The sequence below is a fragment of the Rhinopithecus bieti genome, unplaced genomic scaffold (genome assembly GCF_001698545.2).
Source record: "Rhinopithecus bieti isolate Rb0 unplaced genomic scaffold, ASM169854v2 scaffold_11252, whole genome shotgun sequence".
NCBI classification, from domain to species: Eukaryota; Metazoa; Chordata; class Mammalia; order Primates; family Cercopithecidae; genus Rhinopithecus; species Rhinopithecus bieti.
The window spans coordinates 987,578-1,010,333 of record NW_016806895.1 but is presented as its reverse complement, the minus strand read 5'-3'; the positions used below and the strand labels follow the sequence as shown (position 1 = coordinate 1,010,333).

General features: G+C 43.2%; 1 protein-coding gene across 1 annotated transcript in view; it reads left to right on the top strand.

Moving 5' to 3' along the window:
- Window positions 1-22,756, top strand: part of ZFYVE26 (zinc finger FYVE-type containing 26) — a 75,482-nt gene that overhangs the window by 31,486 nt on the left and 21,240 nt on the right. Inside the window, 15 exon segments of the mRNA XM_017878606.1 lie at window positions 1,309-1,510; window positions 2,784-3,047; window positions 6,524-6,643; window positions 6,735-6,899; window positions 7,480-7,698; window positions 8,313-8,415; window positions 9,235-9,980; window positions 11,186-11,382; window positions 12,358-12,462; window positions 14,195-14,317; window positions 14,709-14,885; window positions 16,277-16,523; window positions 17,267-17,365; window positions 20,579-20,635; window positions 20,638-20,741. Coding sequence (XP_017734095.1) covers window positions 1,309-1,510; window positions 2,784-3,047; window positions 6,524-6,643; window positions 6,735-6,899; window positions 7,480-7,698; window positions 8,313-8,415; window positions 9,235-9,980; window positions 11,186-11,382; window positions 12,358-12,462; window positions 14,195-14,317; window positions 14,709-14,885; window positions 16,277-16,523; window positions 17,267-17,365; window positions 20,579-20,635; window positions 20,638-20,741 — 2,928 coding nt within the window.

The window sequence follows — 22,756 nt, the reverse complement described above, 5'->3', positions numbered from 1 at the left end:
TTTTTTTTTTTTTTTTTTTTTTTTTTTTTTTTTTTGAGGCAGAGACTTACTCTCTCACCCAGGCTGGAGTGCAGTGGCTCAATCTTGGCTCACTGCAATCTTCGCCGCCTCCTGGGATCAAGCGATTCTCCTGCCTCAGCCTCCTGAGTAGCTGGGACTACAGGTGCACACCACCACTCCTGGCTAATTTTTACATTTTTAGTAGAGACAGGGTTTCACCATGTTGGCCAGGCTGGTTTCGAACTCCTGACCTCAAATGATCTGCCCTCCTTGGCCTCATGAAGTGCTGAGATTACAGACACAAGTCACCATGCCAGCCAGACCCTCCCCAGCCTTTCTAATGCTCAAAATCAGAGGAATTAACTAGGAGTCCCATGATATTTTACCCCTAAATGTCCTCCACTTCTCCTCCTTTTCTTGAGCCATGGTCTTTTTTTTTTTTTTCAATAAAACTTTTATTTTTTGACCTGGATACAGACAGAATAAGTTGTACATATAAGAAAATGCCAGAATGTATTAACAAGAAAATAAAATTACTTTTAACCCTATAGTATGGAACAACCAATATTAAAATTTACTTTTTTGGCCAATATTTTCCAAAATATGTATGACTTTTATATAGCTGAGATTATTTCCAATCTAAAACTTTATATCATGCATTTTTACATTTTAATGTTAGCATTTGTCTTTTAACCTTGATTTTAGTGACCTTAAAATAGTCTGATCAAGTAGCTGCATTTAACCCTGTTGCTCAAGATTTAGATTATTTTTAACCTTGTAATAGTTGTAATATATAGTGCCAAGGTGATTACGTTTAGGCATTAAGCCTTTTGAATTATTTTTTTAAGAAAGTTCCTCATAAAAACTGCTGAGTCAAAAGATGTAAACATTTTTAAAGCTTTATGGATTGCCAAACTGCTTTTCAAAAAAATTGTGATACTTAATGTTACACTACCTCCTGAGGATTTATTTTTGCACTCTTTTATTGTGATAGATGCCAAATGGTATTGTTACTTAAATTCCTAGATTACTGACAAGGGAAAAAATATTTTCCCATTTATATATTAGTCATATATATTTCCTCTGAAATTGTCCACATCTTTTGGCTATTTTCTACTGAGGCTTCAGTGGTTTTCTTACTATTATGAATTATTTTTTATAGTTGACCTGCTCTTCTAACATTCAGTGCCCTTCTGACCCTACAAAGCACAAAGACATCTTAGGGCCACAGTCTAATGGTTGGCAAGATCTCCTATCTGTGGACATTCCCTACATCAGTGAGACCACACTCTCCCTCTCCCATGACAGGTGCTGTTCACGTTCAACCTGAAGTCCTCACCCAGTTCAGGGGAACTGATGTTCATGGAGCGCTACCAGGAAGTGATCCAAGAACTGGCCCAAGTAGAGCACAAGATTGAAAACCAGAACTCAGATGGGGGTAGCAACACCATTCGGAGAACTGGCAGTGGCCGCTCAACTCTACAGGCCATTGGCAGTGCTGCGGCAGCAGGTCAGGCTTCCCTGCTAACACCATGAGTGGTGAGGTGGCTGGGAGAGGGGGTAAAAGGGGAGAAACCACCAAAATCCTACGCTCCTCATGAGGGTGAGCAGAAATTCAATACAGGACACCTGCCTTGAAAAATAGCAAACCTGATACATCCGGTTTTCCAGCTGTGCCCATCCTCCTTGCCTAGGCTGTTCACATACCACCACCCGACCTTCTGCATTAAGCTTATCCTGTGTGATTTCAACGAAGACTGTGAATGCTCTTTTTAACATGTGTTTTGATGGCCACTGTCTCTGGCTTCAGGAAATGATTAGGAGTTTATTTCCTTCCCATGTAATTACTCAGGGATAAAGCATATTGTTATACTGTTCTGTAAAGTGAAGTTGAATATTAAAATGAAGGGCTGCCGGGCGTGGTGGCTCACGCCTGTAATCCCAGCACTATGGGAGGCTGAGGCAGGTGGATCACGAGGTCAGGAGATCGAGACCACAGTGAAACCCCATCCCTACTAAAAATTACAAAAAGAAAATTAGCCCGGCGCGGTGGCGGGCGCCTGTAGTCCCAGCTACTTGGGAGGCTGAGGCAGGAGAATGGCGTGAACCCAGGAGGTGGAGCTTCCAGTGAGCCGAGATCGCGCCACTGCACTCCAACCTGGGCGACAGAGCGAGACTCCATCTAAAAAAAAAAAAAAAAAATCAGGCCCTAGAATTCACAGGTCTTGATTTCCCAACCTTGGATGCACTGCAAAAGAGCCCATCTTTTCATTATTTCTCGAAGTTGGACTGTTATTCCACATTTTCACAACTCTTACTGACCTAGGCTCTACATACCATGGTACCATCACATATTGCTCCCTACATATTATCCCAGAAATTTTCTAGGCCTATTCACAAGAACATACACACATCATTTCTGTTTGTAATATAAGTAGGCTCCTAGGACAATACTACAGTCTACCTTGCTTTGTAGCAATGTGTTCTAGAGATCTTTTCTGATTAGCACACACAGGTCTATGTCATTCGTTCTGAACTTACTTTGAGACCCCATTTGGAAGAAGCCCTCCCTCATCTGGACCACTCTGAGTTTCTCTTGGTCTTCCTTTCATGCCACTGTTTTGAAGCTATAAGAACGGACCATAATGACAGTGCTAATATACATAGAGGATACCCTGTGCAGATGAACCTCAAACAATTTTAAAGTAACTACTTTACCTAATAAAAGTTGTAGTGAGAATCCTTTTCACCCCTTGCTTTTTATTCCACTGCTGGGCGGCCAGGAATGGTGTTTTACTCTATCTCTGACGTGACCGACAAGCTGCTCAGCACCTCTGGAGACCCCATCCCCACGCTCCAGGAGGACTTTTGGACAAGCACGACTCTAGTGGAGCCCACTGCTCCCCTGAGAGAGGTTCTGGAAGACCTCAGTCCCCCTGCCATGGCTGCATTTGACCTAGCTTGCTCTCAGTGCCAGCTCTGGAAAACCTGCAAGCAGCTTTTGGAGACGGCTGAACGGCGTTTGAATAGTAGCCTTGAAAGGCGGGGTGAGTGTGCTGTGTTAGCTGTATCCCTTCTTTCTTAAATGAGATGGGTTTCTGAGAGTCTTGATAAATTGTCAAGGAAGAAAGCAGTTATTGGAGGAGGCAGATGGTCAATGGATTATGAAATTTTGTCACATACAATCTGATGGCATAAATACAGTCTGTTGAGAGACAAAATAGACATAGCAATTTGGGGAAATTCTTCACTGAATTATAGGTGAGTTCAAAGAAGAAATATACATTTTAAAATGGTGTCAATGGAATTTGAGCCTTAAGACTGCATGCCGTCTCTTTGGTGAACTTCACTTAACCTAAAACCTGAGACCATCTTGAATTTGTAATCCAGGTGTAAGGGAAAACTGAATGAGTCACAGTTGGAGGGAAATCATACATTGAGGTCAATAATAGTGCAGAATATGCATACGGAATTCTTAGAGAAATCAGGTATGTGAAGGCATAGGTATATGAAGGTAGAATGAGGCAACGTTCTACTCCCCATACCTGTCCTTGCTACTTGCACCAAACATTGGAAGGACTGAGTAGTGGAGGAGAAAGGAACCTGTTCTGCCTTAGTAATATAGAGGGACAAGTGGTAAATAGGTTATGATATGAGTAGCCCCTTGTGTCTGGGGTCCCCAAGCCCACCCCCAGGTTCAGTGATTCTCTAGAAGAACTCTCAACAATCAGCCTATCATTATAGAGCAAAGATTTATTTCAGCAAATGGATATAAAGAAAAATCAGCAAAGTAAAAAGGCTCATAGGATAAAATCTGGAGGAAACGAGGTGCAAGCTTCTGAGAGTCCTCTGCCTGTGGAGTCACCCAGGGCATGCCTATGTCTATTTCTCCAGCAATGAGTTGTGCCAGCAGTTGCAAGGTGTTGTATATAGGGAAGCTCATTAGAGACTCAAGGCCTGAGGTTTGTTTTTGTTGTTGTTGTTTATTTTTTTATTGTTGTTGTTGTTGGTTTTTTTTTTTTTTTTTGTTTTTTTTTTTTTTTTTTTTTTTTGAGACGGAGTCTCGCTCTGTCACCCAGGCTGGAGTGCTGTGGCCGGATCTCAGCTCACTGCAAGCTCCGCCTCCCGGGTTCACGCCATTCTCCTGTCTCAGCCTCCCAGTAGCTGGGACTACAGGCACCGCCATGTTGCCCGGCTAGTTTTTTGTAGTTTTTAGTAGAGACGGGGTTTCACCGTGTTAGCCAGGATGGTCTCGATCTCCTGACCTCGTGATCCGCCTGTCTCGGCCTCCCAAAGTGCTGGGATTACAGGCTTGAGCCACCGCGCCCGGCCTGTTGTTGTTTTTTGAGATGGAATCTCGCTCTGTCCCCCAGGCTGGAGTGCAGTGGCTCAATCTCGGTTCACTGCTTACTGCAACTTCCACATGCTGGGTTCAAGCGATTCTCCTGCCTCAGCCTCCCGAGTAGTTGGGATTACGGGCACTTGCCACCACACCTGGCTAATTTTTGTGTATTTAGTAGAGACAGGGTTTCACCATGTTGGTCAGGCTGGTCTCAAACTCCTAACCTCGTGATCCGCCTGCTATAGCCTCCCGAAGTGCTGGGATTACAGGCGTGAGCCACTGCGCACAGCCACCCAAGGGTTTTTTTTTTTTGAGGACTGGTGACAAAAACACCCTCCGTGTAGCATGTAGCAAATTCCAGGTTCCCAAAAGGCAAGCAGGTGTTCAGCATAAACCACATTGTACAAAAAGTTTAGGGCCAGTGAGCCACTGTCATTATTTAAGGAAAGTTTTATATCAGCATAGGAAACTTCTTACCAGTCAAGTCCACAGTGCCAGCCAAGGGCCAGCCTTGCAAGCAGATGTTCTAAGGATAGCAGTGTCGAGCCTGCTGTTTAACTCTTTTCTCTACAGCCCTCCAAATCACCTCTGAGCTGTTGGTTAAAATGTCCTTTAATGTTTACATAGTCCTTCAAAGAAAGTACACAGTGGCTTATACGATGCTGTTTTTGTCCAGTGATCTGCCCTTACCCTCATCTAATACTTGTATCCTAAAATAAAATATTATTCAAGCCCGTAATCACTGAAACAGTTCAGGTCAATCAATAAGGAATTTTTTTTTTATTTTTTGTGGGTGCATAGTCTGTGTGTATATTTATGGAGTATATGAGATTTTTTGGTACAGGCACGCAATGCTTAACAATCACATCATGGAAAATTGAGTATCCATCCCCTCAAGCATTTAGCCTTTGTGTTACAAACAAGCTAGTTAAACTCTTTTAGTCATTTTTAAATGTGCAATTGAATTATTATTCACTATAGCCCCCATGTTGTGCTATTAAATACTAGGTCTTATTCATTGTTTCTAACTTTATTTATTTATTTATTTATTTTTTGAGACAGAGTCTCACTCTGCCACCCAGGCTGGAGTGCAGTAGCACCATCTCGGCTCACTGCAGCCTCTGCCTCCTGGGTTCGGGTGATTCTCCTATCTCAGCCCTCCACCCCGCCCTCCAGTAACTAGAACGACAGGGTGTGCCACCATGCCTATCTAATTTTTGTATCTTTAGTAGAGAAGGGGTTTCACCATCCACCCACCTCGGCCTCCCAAAGTGCTGGGATTACAGGTGTGAGCCACCATACCCAGCCTCTAACTATTTTTTATACTCATTAGCCACCTCCATCTTCCCCCACCCATTACTACCTTCCCAGCCTCTGGTAACCATCCTTCTATTCTCTATCTCCATGAATTCAGTTATTTTGATTTTTGGATCCCACACGTAAGTGAGAACATGTGGTGTTTGTCCTTCTGTGCCTGGCTTATTTCACTGAACACAATGATCTTCAGTTCTATCCATGTTGTTGCTAATGACAGGATCTGATTCTTTTCTATGGCTGAATAGTACTCCATTGTGTAAATGTACCACATTTTCTTTATCCATTCATCTGCTGATGGACACTGAGGTTGCTTCAAACTCTTGGCTATTGTGAACAGTGCTGCAAGAAACATGGGAGTGCAAATATCTCTTCAATATACTGATTTAGGAATTAATTTAGTGACTACTGTGTTTCCAGATTATCCTGAGCATATGGGAGTATAGGAGAGATGTAAGGAATAATCTGTGTCCATTAAGTTGTTTATAGTGTGGTTGGAGTGTCAAGATACCACTTAAAGCAATTAAAGAAGACATGTGATCCCCACTCAAATTCACAGCTGAGGGCAGTACCAAGACAAATCCACTTGGCTTGGGACAGCAATTCCATAGGAGTGCCAGAGATTCTGAATCTTCTGATGTTGTTGACAGCTGAGGCATCTTGCCAGCAGCAGTTCTAGAATCTCAGGCATGAAATAAGCCAAGTATACTGGTTGTCACCCAAAATAGCACAGCATATATTTCCTCCTTAATATTGGAGAGGATAAAATTTCACAGGTAAATACAGGACTAAGTGCCAATCTCTGAAAACATTTCTTTTTTTTTTTTTTCTTTTTTTGGCATTACCTCTTCCTTCATGTATTTCCAGGTCGACGGATAGACCACGTACTCCTAAATGCTGATGGCATTCGAGGTTTTCCAGTTGTTCTTCAGCAAATCAGTAAGATTCTCAATTATCTGCTTATGTCAGCCAGTCAAACCAAATCAGGTGAGTTGCTTTTTTCTCTTTTCTTCTTCTGGACTTGGAACATTAGGTGAGCAGCAGACTTTACTTTTTCTTTCTCATTTGCTTTCCATAGAGAGTGTGGAAGAAAAGGGAGGAGGCCCTCCACGGTGCAGCATCACTGAACTGCTTCAGATGTGCTGGCCCAGCCTAACCGAGGACTGTGTTGCCAGCCACACCACCCTCTCCCAGCAGCAAGATCAGGTCCTTCAGTCACTGAGAGAGGCACTAGAGCTGCCAGGTATAAGGCTGTCTGCTTGGGAACAAATAAAAGCCGAACTGGGGAAAGGAAACAGCTGAGAGTAACAAAGCACTTTGGAGCAGAGGCTTGGACTCCAGAACTGGGCTCTATCATTCCTTTAGTTAGCCAGGGCATGTCTCAATGTCTCATAACTTAACTTCACCTGTTTTCCCACCTCTCAATTGAAAGAATGGTGAACACTCCATTAGCTGATACATTTTTCTCATGATGAATGAGAAATATAGCCAGCAGATGCTCAGTTAATACTGATGAACCCTTCCGCAACAGATTGCTGTGTTCTTCATAAAGTTGTTCCACCCCAGAGACAAGGATAAAAACAGAACTATATACACCAGAGTAATTTTACACACTCCAGACCCAAAGCTCTTCCTGGCTGAGAATCACTTGTCCAAGTGACTGACTTGGGATTTTATATTTGCCTTGTAAGTGTAGTGCCCAGGCCATCAGATGCCCCAGGCAGTGCATAGGAGGCCCAGTTCACATATCCAGTCAGAAATTGACCCAAAGCTGGACTCACAGACTAAAGCCTGTGTCCTTTCTCCTGCCATCCTCCTCTTAGAGCCCAGGACTCCTCCACTCTCTTCCCTGGTGGAGCAGGCAGCCCAGAAAGCTCCAGAGGCAGAGGCTCACCCTGTGCAGATCCAGACTCAGCTCCTCCAGAAGAACCTGGGCAAACAGACCCCAGCAGGCAGCAGACAGATGGACTACTTGGGCACCTTCTTCAGTTACTGCAGCACCCTTGCTGCAGTTCTCCTTCAAAGTTTGAGCTCTGAGCCTGGTAGGTAGCAAGAAAGAGGCAATAGATTCATGGCAGCTGCAAGTGTTCAGGGTAAGGAAGAGAAAAGACGCACGATTAAAAGACTCTGGATACAGCAGTAGCCAAAAACAGTAGAATTGTGAGGTCCTCCTCTCTTATTCATCTCTGGCTATTTTACTCATCTTTATGCTAGTATAGCTGTATGAGAGTACTCAATTAATTTTCTTGGAATTAGTGACTCAAAAATATCTCTGTCAGACCTGTGGTCCACTGTGGATTTGAGGGGCCAGCAGAGGAATCGTCTCTGATATGAGTACCAGATTCTTTCTTAAGTTCACAGATTAAGTACTACATGCACTTCAGTTGGGTTGAAGAGAGCAGGAGTTAGCTGTCTGTGCCTAGACGTGCCCACTGAAGTTCATCTGGGATTGAAAGTCTTTAGAGCAGTGGTAAGATATAGATAAACTTGTGGTCAGGTTCATGTTGAGAATACCCTTTACCTAGAATGAATTAACGGAAGGATCTCAATACTGTCTTCATCTTGACACTGTACTTTTTTCTCGATTCTGGGAAACAGGGCTCTGAACTCTTGCAGTCAGTGGTGCGAACAAATATCATGTTCTTTACCTTTGCAGATCATGTGGAGGTCAAGGTAGGAAATCCCTTTGTTCTGCTGCAACAGAGCTCTTCCCAACTGGTGTCACATCTCCTGTTTGAAAGACAAGTTCCCCCAGAGAGGTAGGAGCCACCTCCATGCAAGTCAGTCAGCCATGGGCCTTCCTAATGATTTCATCAAGATACCTGAGGGCGCAGTGTGGTAGTGCTTGGGGTTAGTACAGAGAGTGGGGATTTCTTCCAGACTGAATCTTTTATTCTTACACAACTCTTTGAAAACGTAATGTGCCTTGTTTCCTGCTTTCTCTCTCAATACCTCTAGCATGTATATTGTTAAGTATGAAATCAATTAAGTGACTCTGCACTTTATAAACAGGCAAAAATCCAAAAATTCGATGACATGATAGTTGATTAGACTGTAGGAAAACAGCATTCTCAGAGAATGCAAGTGGGACATAAATTTGTACAGCCTCTATAGGAAGGCAGTTTGTCAATATTTATTAAAATTGCAAATTCATATGCCCTTTGATTTAGCAATCCAGTTTGGACAATTTATCCTACAGCTTTATTATACATAAGTGATTTATGTGCAAAATCATTTCATTGCAATCTTGTATATAGTACCAACAGATTAGAAAATTCATTGTCCACTAACAGGAGCCTAGTTATGGTTCATCTGTATAATGGAATACTGTGTAACTGCAAAAACTAAAGAGGGTCCTCTCTGTAGAGGGATATGGATAGATCTCGCACATGTGCTCAGTGAAAACACAAAGGGCAGAGCAGTACGTCTAATGGGCTACTTTTTGTGTTTTAAAATAAGAGTGTAATGATTAGGAACTTTTATTTACATTTGCTCATATAAGCATGAATAAATTGTAAGACTGGGTAATGGTGCCTGTGTATTCAAGCCTTGTATGCCCTCTGCTTCTCTCCTTCCAGACTGGCAGCCCTTCTGGCCCAAGAGAATCTCAGCCTAAGTGTGCCGCAGGTCATCGTCAGCTGCTGCTGTGAGCCCCTTGCTCTTTGCTCATCCCGGCAAAGCCAACAGACCGCCTCCCTCCTGACTCATCTGGGTACTCTGGCCCAGCTGCATGCCTCCCACTGCCTAGATGACCTCCCACTTTCTACACCGAGTTCCCCGAGGCCAACTGAGAACCCCACATTGGAAAGAAAGCCCTATTCCTCCCCAAGGGACTCATCACTCCCAGCCCTCACCTCCTCTGCCTTGGCCTTTCTTAAGTCTCGCTCAAAGCTCCTAGCTACGGTGGCCTGCCTGGGGGCTTCCCCAAGGTTAAAGGTCAGCAAGCCCAGCTTGTCATGGAAGGAACTTCGTGGCCGCAGGGAGGTGCCTCTGGCTGCAGAGCAGGTAGCCCGGGAGTGTGAGCGCCTTCTGGAACAATTCCCTCTGCTTGAGGCCTTCCTTCTGGCTGCCTGGGAGCCCCTGCGGGAGTCCTCGCAGCAGGGGCAGAGTCTGGCAGTGAATCTCTGTGGTTGGGCCAGTCTTTCTACCGTTCTCCTGGGCCTACATTCTCCCATTGCCCTAGATGTACTGACTGAGGCTTTCGAGGAATCCTTGGTGGCCAGAGATTGGTCCCGTGCCCTTCAGCTCACTGAAGTGTACGGGCGAGATGTGGACGATTTGAGCAGCATAAAGGATGCAGTCCTGAGCTGTGCTGTGGCATGTGGTGAGCAGAATGCTATGCCTCCCTTTTTCACTAGTGGTAATAATTGGTATTCACTGGGTATATTATCACCTTTAAACCTCATGGTAACTAGAGAGAAGCCCCACTATAATCTCATGTTATTAAGAGGAGACCAGGGCTCAGAGGGGTTAGGAAATTTACCCAGGGTGGTAAGTGGTAGAGTAGAGCTTAGAACCCAAGTCCATCTGACTTTAAACAGGCACTCATAACCAGTATTCTCAACACTGTATATCATAATTCTTCTGAAATTCTATAGACTACAAATGTTTGGGCCCCATCCCCAGAGGCCCAGGACTTTGTAAGCCACAGTCTTGCACATAACTACCCAGCCCTTCCAGTACAGCATGAAAGCAGCCAGCGTCAATATATAAAGAAATGAACATGGCTATAGTGTAATACAACTTTATTATAAAAGCAGATTGTAGGTCTGTTTAATGACCACTGCTTTGAAAGCTCACCAGGAAATTTTGACATGTGACCAGAGTGGAAAGCCAATGAGCTGTAACACTACTAGGATTTCCTAGCAGTGTTGTAGCAAGAGTTGGGTGTGATGTAGGGAATGATTTTCGGGTAGGAGGTTTGGCTCCCTTTGGAAAGGAGAAAATCCATCCTTGAAAAGATGGAAAAATCCACTGACTGGTTGTGTGGTCTTAATTGCTTGGAGTCTGTTTTTTGTATCTCCAAGATCAGATCTGTGAAATGGGTGTGGAAGAGAGAGATCTAAGTCATGATGACAGAATATCCAGGGAGTGAAACTAGTCTATCTGGAATAACTTTCAAGTGGTTATGTATGGCACAGGGTGGAAATTACAAGGAAAAGGAAAGTTTGACTGACAAAGTGAGTCTGAAACAGTCTTATATGTTCAGCATGCCAAGACATGGAGAGCTTCGTCTCTTCTGTCCTTCCTTTATTCCTTCCTTTCTTTCTCTTTCCTTCTCTTCCTCCTGAAAGTCTCATGACTATTATCAGGTTTACCTAAAGATGAACAAAGGGTAGAGATACAGCATTTTCCTTGTCATATAATGGTTCCAAGTGTAAAAACTAGTTAAGATCACATGCATCTTAAGGATCCTCCAAGCTCCTGTTTTATGAAATTGAAGAAAGCCCTTTCTCAAGAAGTAACATGGACTCTTGAGCTCTTCAGGTCCCACGCTTGCTGCCTCTGAGCATCTTTTTTGTCTTATAGACAAAGAAGGTTGGCAATACCTGTTTCCTGTGAAGGATGCATCTCTGAGAAGTCGGCTGGCCCTACAGTTTGTGGACAGGTGGCCCCTGGAGTCATGTCTGGAGATTCTGGCCTACTGCATTTCAGACACGGCTGTCCAAGAAGGACTAAAATGTGAGCTACAGAGGAAGCTGGCGGAGCTGCAGGTGTATCAGAAGGTATGGGCCCTCGCATCAAGAGAAAGGAAATGGGCTTCTCACTCTATGATCAACCCCAACCTATTCTCGTATGATGGGGGACTTTAAGAAACAGAAAACATAGGCCTGGGTTTTGCTTTGCATCTGGCTTCAGTTGTTAGGTGGACAGCAGGGAGGCCTCCTAGCTGGTTCCTGTGTTACTTATTTCTGTAATTTTAAATAAATGTGTATGAAGTGAGGGTAAAAATAACAAAATTAACATTGGAATGGTGTATTACGGTCCAAAAGGCTTTTCACATGTCTTTTGACCTTTGTGTATGTTTTTTTTATATTATATCTTCTATAAAATTTGTTTTAAATTTCAGCAAAATTTCAAGAGCTATTTTGAAAAGATGCATGAAGGTGACAATTTCAAAAATGAAAGATTCTTGTGGCATGTTTGTTATGTTAAAGCTCAAGAGGCTTAGGGAGACAAATTTAGGAAGCATGGCTACATAACAAGTACAAAATAGATGCTAATTTTCCAACATATCCTTGGAGCAGACAGAGTCCAGGAACCCTACCAGAGACAGTGAAAATGGCAGGTGAAAAAAGGTTTATTTTTATTCTTCCTTGGCAGTTTTCATGCAGAGCTAAAATGTTGTATGAAAGGCTATTCCACAGAGCATTCAAGCCAGAAGACTATCTTGGGTGGAGTTTGGGGTGGAGGAGCATAGGACAGGTGAACCCCAGAACAATCTGGGAAGCATGAGAGCACTGTCTTCACTAGTGAAGGGCCTCAGTCCTGGCCTCCATATTCAGCCTTCACTTCCTGCTTGTTCTTCCCGGATAGGTTCGCTCTGCTCTCTAAATAATCTTTGCCCAATTTGCTCTCTTTTCTGGCAAGTTCTGACAGCCTGACTTTGGGGCAGAGATCTAGGGATGGGCATGCCAGTGACTTGTTCATGGAAGGAGAAGCTGTAGTGTGGTTTGATGGATTTTCCTGTCTTTCCTTAGATTCTGGGTTTGCAGTCTCCCCCCGTGTGGTGTGACTGGCAGACCTTGAGGAGCTGTTGTGTTGAGGACCCATCAACTGTCATGAACATGATTCTAGAAGCACAGGTACCATTTTCCTGGGTGCTGTTCCCCTTCATCCTCCTTTCAGAGTTGCAACCCCTTAGCTGGCTGTATAAGCCCCTTTCTGCATGTCAGTGTTCATTTTTTAAAAAAAATAACTATACCACATTCTTTTTTATTGTGAAATTTGCCAAAATCCAGATAAGTATAGAGAATAATACAATTGACTCTTTTGTATCATCACCCTGTGTTCATACCTGAAATTTTCTACATTGTGTATATTAGGTAGAGAACGTATTTCTCAAACTGGAATTGCTGGGTCATCGGTCATGAGCATCCTCACCTTTGCTAGGATATTATCAACACACTCTCCAAAACACTTACCCCAGTTACACTCCCACTTGCAGTTTCTGCTATTCCATAAGCATGTCACCTTTTTATTTATCTTTATTTTATTATTATTTTTGAAATGGAATCTCGCTTTTTCACCCAGGCTGGAATGCAATGGCGCAATATTGGCTCACTGCAACCTCCACCTCCCATGTTCAAGTGATTCTTCTGCCTCAGGCTCCTAAGTAGCTTGGATTACAGGCACCCACCACCACGCCCAGCTAATTTTTTTGTATTTTTAATAGGGACAGGGTTTCGCCATGTTGGCCAGGCTGGTTTTGAACTCCTGACCTCAAGTGATCCACCCACCTTGGCCTCCCAAGGTGCTAGGATTACAGGCATGAGCTACCACGCCCAGCCCCTTGTTACCTTTTTATATTGTCCAACTTTTCAGTGTTTGCAATAAGATGGTATCTCATTGTTGTTTTAATTTACATGATTACTAATAAATTTGAATATCTGTTCATGTTTATTAGACTTCCGAGTGCTAAGTAGGATTTTGTCTACCTTTTAAGAAGTTGACTGTAGGTGCTCGTTCAAATGTTCGTTCATTCAAGAAATACTTATTGCATGCCTATTGCCAGTCACTGTGCTAAATGATGGTGAAACAAAAATAGTTAAGCTGTCCTTGCCCTGGAGTGGCTCACATTTTGGGGAGAGGGGTGATGTAAGATGCATCCCTAGGTGACTGCAATATAATATACAAATGACAGAAGTAAGCTCAGATTGTGGGAGCACAGACAGGGCACCTAACATAGCCTGAGAAACAAGGAAGCATCCCGAAGAAGGCAGTCCTAGGCAGGGTTGTAGGGAGGACATTCCAGACACCCCTATGTGGGAATATTTGAACAAAGCCCTAGGAATTCTATTCTCTGAAACTTCATCTACAGTTCACAAATTGGGGTTGGGGGGTAGCGAGGGGGAACATGAGTAGAATCCAACCACCAATATGTGTATTTGGCCTTTATAGTATTGGTCTACAGAATTTTTATTTTTTCATACTGACTTTATTGCCAAAATTTTAAAATACAGAAATTTTATGATTTTAAAAAAGTTTTGTAACTTAAAAGTCTGACAACGTTGGGCCTACCCATTCTTATAGCATGGGTGCTATGTCCTTTAAACAGAGTCTTTTCAGTCTTTCCCACTTCCTTAGAATCTCCCCAGGGTTGACACCAAGTGTCTGTTGCCACATATCATCTGCTATTTTTTCATAGTAGAGCTAAGAGGAAAGTGATATGAACAGTAAGCCTGCTTCAATCATTTTCATCATAGTGAAGTTCCCATCAGCACTTACAAATATTCCTGGGGCTTTGTAGACTCAAGACTGCTAAGAAGAATCAGGCAGTCATGTAAAGGGATTGAAGGTGTGTGTGTTTCCTTCCAGGAGTATGAGCTGTGTGAAGAGTGGGGCTGCCTGTACCCCATTCCAAGAGAACATTTAATCAACCTTCATCAAAAGCATCTTCTCCACCTTCTAGAAAGAAGAGATCATGACAAGGCTCTGCAAGTAAGCCCCAGTTCTTTCCATTTTCTTCTGGGGTGGGACAAGAAGATTAGTCAAATCAGATGGCTTTGTTTTCATGTTGAATCCCATGCAATCTCAGATATGCCTCTTCAGGTCCTTCAGGAGCTGGTTATAGTCATCTTGAGAAGAAGGGGCCTAGCCTTGCATTAGGTGCCAGATGGGGCAGCTGAGTCTAGAATTCTGCTGAATTCTGGTCCTGTCAAAGCCATGACATTTGTGAAACTACACAGGTGGTTTTAAAAAAAAAAAGCGAGTATAGAGAAAGGATTAGTCCAAAATGTGTAAACCTAAACATTCCTTTCTCAAACAAAACAAGGCTGATCTAAGAGCTCTCCTGCATGCCTCACCTTCCTCTTCTACCCTTCAACAATAGCTCCTGCAAAGAATCCCTGACCCCACCATGTGCCTTGAAGTGACAGAGCAATCCCTTGACCAGCACACTAGCTTGGCCACTTCTCACTTCTTGGCCAACTACCTCACCACCCACTTCTATGGACAACTGACTGCTGTCCGACACCGTGAAATCCAGGCGCTGTATGTGGGATCCAAGGTAAGGAGGAAAAGGACGTGTTGGGAAGACATACCTGAGGCAGAGATTGCGAGCCTAGCTCTTCTTCAGAACTTGCCTTTTCAATGGCTCTTTTGCCAGGCACCTGCCATCCCTGGCCTGTGCTATATGAAATCCGCAGCCCACTGTATCCTAGATGAGTCTCCTAGACTTGTCATTCTCTTCCTGTCCTGCCTCTGTAGTGAATTCTACCTGGTCCTCTTAAGTTGCCTTTATGATTTCTATGGCATCTGCTCTATCAATGCTTCTCAATTCTGACAATATATCAGAATCACCTGGACTTAAAAAAAAAAATTACCAGGTTATTCACCTCAACCCCAGATCAATTAAAACTGGTCTTGGGATGGGGACTGGACATCTTCCAAAGGGCTTCTGATATGAGGATTTAAAACAACTGCTTGATAAACTTGTCTATGCTAGTGGAAGAGGGTTAGTTGTCTATGTAATTAGATGAGATAAGCTCTTACCTTTGATGTATAACCTTGGAGACATTAATAGAAGAAACCACCAGCTAGAAATAGTAATCCAGTGAAGCAGAGTTTGAGGAGAGCTAGGGCCCTCTGGCATTCTTCTAATTATGCTGCCTGGCAGTCCTATATACTACCCCACAAATAGAACGAGTGCTAGGAGAACCATAAATATAACCACTGACCCACTTACTAAGAGTTAAACTACATAACATGTTCCTTAAGAAGACACACCCAATGCACCGTAGCTGAATAGGGGAACCCTTAAAAACCGTCAGTGAACATATTTCAAGCCTAGTGACCGTGACTTCTAAGGAGAACTTAGATTCATTGTTTACCTGTAGGACATAGGAGGTACCAGGTTTCATCAGACCACTAACACCACCTTGTATTTCTCATTCTGAGTAAAGCCTCAAACAAACAGAATGGTGGCATTAAGGGTCAGGGAGACCTCAACCATACCTGGAGGTCCAGGTCAGACATCAGCAGGCCACCACCTATGGGCCAAATCCAGTCCCCAGCCTGCTTTTGTAAAGCAAGCGTTATTGGAACACACATGCGACTATCATTTTACCTATGGCTGCTTTCAAGGTACATGTGCAGAGCTGAATGTTTGAGACAGACATTATGGACCATAAAGCTTAAAATATTTACTCTCTGATCCTTTATAGAAAAAGTTTACTAACCTCTTATCTGGTGAAGGTACTTGGGGTACTTCTCAATTACCATCTGCAGAATTTAGTGGGGAGCTCAACTTTCCTTCCTAAAAAACTGCGAGTCCGTTTCAGTAGCTGGCTATGCGCCTTTTGTTCTCATACACCCTTCTCCTTCCCAGTGAGAATCTTGAGTTTTTTTCTGAAATTTGTGTACTATTTTCTTTACTCTATGGATCTACCCCACAAACAGATTCTGCTGACCCTGCCTGAACAGCACCGGGCCAGCTATTCCCACTTGTCCTCTAACCCCCTGCTCATGCTGGAGCAGCTGCTTATGAACATGAAGGTGGATTGGGCCACTGTGGCTGTGCAGACTCTGCAGCAGCTGATGGTTGGACAGGAGATCGGCTTCACTATGGATGAGGTGGACTCACTGCTTTCCAGATACGCAGAGAAAGCCCTGGACTTCCCATACCCTCAGAGGGAGAAACAATCAGGTAACTGTTAGCATCCTAAAAGGGGATTCTACATGGAGGAAAGAAATGACATGCTGCATTCTTAGTTTTAATTTGCACCCCTTTTAATATTTTGGGTTGATCTAGAGTGAACGAATACACTTCAGGAGAGATAGCTCTTTATTATATAGGAGCGATCTTGGTCTTGGAGGAAGTAGAGTAATGACCAGAATTAAAAGGTGGTAGGTAACCACTGCATGCATAATAACATAAAGGTGTGGAAAACAAAATATGCTGGAAGTGGTGTCTGTCTGGCCTTGATATAGCAGGCTCTTCAGTGCCATCATTTGGTATTGAGACTATGCCTTATTCCCAGGATCACATCAGATATCACTTGTATGTGAGCTGACTCAGCCTATTCTACAATGAAGACACTGAAATAAGTATGGACTGATGTTCCCAGCTAGCTCTTTTTTCTTACTCCCTACCCTCCAGGGGCATCGTTTCAACATCTTCCACTTCCCTCTGGGCATTTTTAGTTTTATTTTGTAGAATCCTAGTGTCCATTTCATTATCTCATATGCCTAAATATGGTTTGTTTTTCAAGGCATTTAAGAAACATGCATGCTATGGGCTTAGAGGTACCTTCTGCATTCTCTTAATACCTAGTAGAGTCATGGATGACAATCAGAGAAGCCAACAGAGCTTTGTTCTAAATGCCTAGGATAGTGAATCAAGATACGTATTATCGAACCATATTTTGTCAGCATTTTCCCTCTCTACAGATTCTGTGATTCACCTCCAAGAAATTGTCCACCAGGCTGCAGATCCCGAGACCCTCCCTAGATCACCATCAGCAGAGTTCTCTCCTGCTGCTCCTCCTGGTAAGAGCTGGCTCTGATTATTCACTAAAATGTTTCAGTTTAGTCTTGCCTTATTCTGTCCTTCAGAATTTTTTTTTTTTTTTTTGCTTCTTTTTTTCATTGCCAGTTATAACGTTATTAATTGTTTATCTTGGTTCATTCCAGATTTACATATATCTCAAAAGATTCAACATATAGTCAATTATTGTTATTTGTGGCAGTATGTCTATAAAGTCTCCACACTGAACTAGAAAATCCAGAACTCTTGCTCCTAAGGGAAATATGTACACGTATACACGTATCTCACACAGATGGTCATCTTAAATCCTAAAAACAGCTCATACTAGATGATTCTATTTCCTTTTTTCTACAAAGGAGGTTCAGAAGTGTTAAGTGACTTGCCTGAGGCCACCCCCACTAACAGGTCCCAGAATTGGAGTTCAAATCCCATTCAACTAGCCCCAGCACTGAGCTTCTTGTACTACCCCGCACTGTCCGCTACCACCTCCATCTTCTGGTCACTGGTTTTTTTTTGTTTTTCTTTTTTTTGAGACGGAGTCTTGCTCTGGCACAATTACGGCTCACTGCAACCTCCCCCTCCTGGGTTCAAACAATTCTTCTGCCTCAGCCTCCCGAGTAGCTGGGATTAAGGGCATATGCCACCATACCCAGCTAATTTTTGTGTTTTTAGTAGAGATGGGGTTTCACCTTGTTGGCTAACCTGGTCTCAAACCGCAGGTGATCCGCCTCCCTCGGCCTCCCAAAGTGCTGGGATTATAGGTGTGAGCCACCACACCCAGCCAGGTCACTGTTGTATAGAGGCTGAAACAACCCCTGCTGGGAATCTGAGTATTGAGTGTTAGGTGACTCAAAACTTTCACGACTGCACGTGTTTGCAAATGACCACAAAAGCAAGATGAATATTGTTTTTGAGGTTACAAATGTTAACAAATAAGCAGCTTCACAAATATGCAGTCTGGTATTAATGAGGATTGACTGTACTTAGCCCTCAAGTTCATACTGTCACACACAAAGCACAAGCTCCTTGAAGGCCTCAACCATGTCTTAGTCGCCCTTTTCACCACCCCTCTAGTGCCCTGGTCTCCAGCCCCCACACAATGGCCTACTCCCAAAAGAAGCTCAGCCAAGTGTTTTGTTTTGCCAAATGGTCAAAGGAGCAGGATTCTAAGGTCTCTTCTTCTGGGTGCTACTAAGTGCACCATGTTTTACAGCTCTCATTTTCTGTGACCAGCCAATGCTGCTCTGCTAAATGAGAAGAAATCTCTTTATGTATCATAAAACAAACTGTGGCATTTTTCTGGCCATACTTTGAGAATTAGTCATGCGTCATGGTAACCAGCCAAGCTGAGGGGAGGGCTCAGCCTTGCAAGTATATTAGCAGCTTCATGCATCTGTATAAATGGCAGCCAGAGCAGCTTTGATGGGTGTGTGTGTGTGTGTGTGTGTGTGTGTGTGTATTTGTGTGTGTGAGTGTATGAGCTTTTTTTTTTTTTGGAGACAGGATCTCACTCTATTGCCCAGGCTAGAGTGCAGGGGTGCCATCAGAGCTCACTGCAGGTCAGTTCCTCCTGCCCCTGCTTCCCAAGTAGCTAGGACTACAGGCACACACCACCATTGCCTGGTTAATTGTTTTATTTTTGTAGAGACAGGATCTTGCTTTGTTGCCTAAGCTGGTCTCAAACTCTTGAACTCAAGTCATCCTCCCACCTTGGCCTCCCAAAGTGCTGGGATTACAGGCATAATCTACACCCAGCCTATAGGAACTCTTTATTATGGAAATTTTGCAAATCCCAAATATCATATCATTTCATTTATAAATATTTCAGTATAAATCTCTGCAAGGTAAGGGCTTTCATGAAACAAAACCATAATACCATTATCACATCTAGAAACAAATTAATAATAATTCCTTATTATTCTCAAATATCAAGTCAGTATTCAAATTTCTCCAGCTGTCTCATCAAGGTTTTTTTATAGTTGGTTTTTCTAGACTCAAGATCTAAATAATGTCCATACATGGCTTGGCATTTGGAGAAATATCTCTTACATCTTTTTTTTTTTTTTTTTTTTTTGAGGCGGAGTCTCACTCTGTCGCCCGGGCTAGAGTGCAGTGGCCGGATCTCAGCTCACTGCAAGCTCCGCCTCCCGGATTTATGCCATTCTCCTGCCTCAGCCTCCTGAGTAGCTGGGACTAATCTGTCGCCCGGGCTAGAGTGCAGTGGCCGGATCTCAGCTCACTGCAAGTTCCGCCTCCCGGATTTACGCCATTCTCCTGCCTCAGCCTCCCGAGTAGCTGGGACTACAGGCGCCTGCCACCTCGCCCGGCTAGTTTTTTTGTATTTTAGTAGAGACGAGGTTTCACCTTGTTAGCCAGGATGGTCTTGATCTCCTGACCTCGTGATCCGCCCGTCTCGGCCTCCCAAAGTGCTGGGATTACAGGCTTGAGCCACCGCGCCTGGCCCAAATCTTTTTTTAATTTTTATTTTTTAAGAGAGTCTCCCTCTGTCATCCAGGCCAGAGTGCAGTAGTCTGGTCATGACTCACTGTAATCTTGAACTCCTGGACTCAAGCAATCCTCCCACCTCAGCCTCCCTAGTAGCTGGGACTACAGGCACACACCATCATGTCTGGCTAACTTTTGTAATTTTTTCTTTTGTATAGATAGAGTCTGGCTATGTCGCCCAGGCTGGTTTTGAACTCCTGGCCTCAAGTGATTCTCCTGCCTCAGCCTCCCAAAGTGCTGGGATTACTGGCATGAGCCACCGCACTGGCCTCTTAAAGCGCCTTTAATTAATAGGTTCCCTGCCTCTTTTCTTGTTTATCCCCCCTGCCTCTTTTTTATTTGTGGAGACTAGTCATTTGTCCCCCGGAGCTTCCCACATGTTGGATTTTGCTGACTGCCTTCCTGTGGCAATCTGCCTCTTCATCCCCAGAATTTGCAGGACACTAGTAATTAGATCTAGAAGCTGGACTTGATTCAGGCTTGTTATTTTTTCATAAGTATACTTGATAGCAGGTGGTATACATGTCCATCAGGAGACACACAATGTTCAGTTGTCTCTCTTTTATGACACAAACAGCAACTGATGATCATTAACTGGATCTATTATTTCAATAAGGGTTTGTAAAATGGTGAGATTCTATCATTGCCTCTTCATCTGTATGCTGGCATCTTGATTACCTTTTACTCTGACCTCTGGCTCTGCCTCCCAGGTATCTCCAGTGTACATTCCCCTAGCCTAAGGGAAAGGAGTTTTCCACCAACCCAGCCCCACAGGAATTTGTGCCCCCAGCGACACCCCCTGCCAGGCACCAGTGGGTACCAGATGAGACTGAAAGTATCTGCATGGTCTGCTGCAGGGAACACTTCACCATGGTAAGCAGCATCGGTCTCCACTGTCACCCTCAGGAGAAGGTAAAGGAGAGTTCTAGTTCATGAGCCTGAGTTTACAGTCAACGCCTGTCCCCAAGAGAATACTGGTATTTTCAGAACTGCCAAATCTAAGACTTTGGGTTTACTTTTGACCTGATCAGAATGTATTTTCTGGATTCAGACAGGTAGTAGACACCCTCAAATAGCAGTGAATTCTAAAATCTTTGCCATTGTCATGAGATAATAAAAAAGAGGCAAGAGGAGTCACCAGGTGTCAGTGGATCTTGTTTCCGGCTCCATGTCTTTAACAGTAAGACTGGTGACCTAGCAGTGGTTATATGTACTGACTCCAGAGACAGAGGACCTGGGTTCTAATCCTGGCTCTGCCTCTTAATGACAGTGTGACTATACACTATTTTGGCCTCATGTGCCCACTTGTAAACTAAGGATGATACATTCTTAGGCTCATAGAGCTGTCAGGATTAAATATGATAATACATGTCACCATACTTAACAGAGTACCTGCCCAGTATGCCACATCAGCTCAATGCTGATGAAAACAAGTTGATGTAATTGCCCTGTGTCTGTTTCCTCCTCATCTATAAAAGAGGTGTAACATTTCCATATTTCTATTAGAATGAAATGAAGCAGTACTTTAAAGTCACTTTGATGCCCATCCACTGTAGACTGGATAAAGAAAAGTGGTACATATACACCATGGAATACTATGTAGCCATAAAAAAGAACAAGATCATGTCTTTTGCAGGAACGTGGATGGAACCAGAGGTCATTATCCTTAGCAAACTAACATAGGAACGGAAAACCAAATACCACATGTTCTCAATCATAAGTGGAAGTTAAATACTGAGAACACATGGACAGAAAAAGGGGAACAACAGACACGGGGGCTACTTGAGAGAGAGGAGAGTGGAAGGAGGAAGAGGCTCAGGGAAGAAAAACCGCTACGTACCATGTTTAGTACCCAGGTGACAAAATAAGCTGTACACTAAACCCCTGAGTTACAAATTTACCTATACAATAAACCTGCACATGTACCCCTGAACCTAAAATACAAATTAAGATTTAAAAAAATATATATATGAGGAAAGCAAAGTCAGATATTTTCCTTATTTAAACTTACAAATCTTCAAAGAGGACAATTGGTTGTGACTTTTGAGACATATGACAAGCCACTGAAAGGAGTTTTGCATGACAAGCTGCTCTCTAGCTTTAAGACCACCATATAGAAGGTTTACTTACATACAGGGTAGATTATAGAAAGAGTTTCTAATCATGACAACAGTGGGCCTTTATTGACTGCCTACTCTATATGTTCCAGGCATGATACTAAGTGCTTTGCTTAAGTTACCTGATGAACTTGATAATATTAATACTGTATTACACATACCAGAATATGGATGTATAGAGAAGGTATGTAATTTGGAAAAGACTGATGAGAAATTCTGAATTGACTGATACAAATTAAGAATTTTTGTATAAAATTAAATTATACCTAAGTGTTTGTATTTTAAAGTCTTTTTTTTTTTCTTTTTTTTTTTCCTTTTTTTTTTTTTGAGACAGAGTCTTGCTCTGTCACCCAGAGGAGTGCAGTGGTGCGATCTCTGCTTGCTGTAACCTCTGCCTCCTGGATTCAAGCAATTCTCCTGCCTCAGCCTCCTGAGTAGCTGGGAGTACAGTCTCCTGCTGCCACATCTGGCTAATTTTTGTATTTTTAGTAGCAATGGGGTTTCGTCATGTCGGCAAGGCTGGTTTCGAACTCCTGACCTCAGGTGATCCGCTCACCTCTGCCTCCCAAAGTGCTGGAATTACAGGCATGAACCACCACGCCCAGCCTAAAAGTCTTGCTTCATGTTTATCATGTGTTACAAATGGCACCTGCTAAAGTAACCTTGAGGAAAACAAATAAATAAAGGCATTTTGAAAAGGGATACTTTTTAATCATTGACATCAATACCATGTAGAAATGTGATCTGCACTGGCTCAGAAAGTGACTTCTT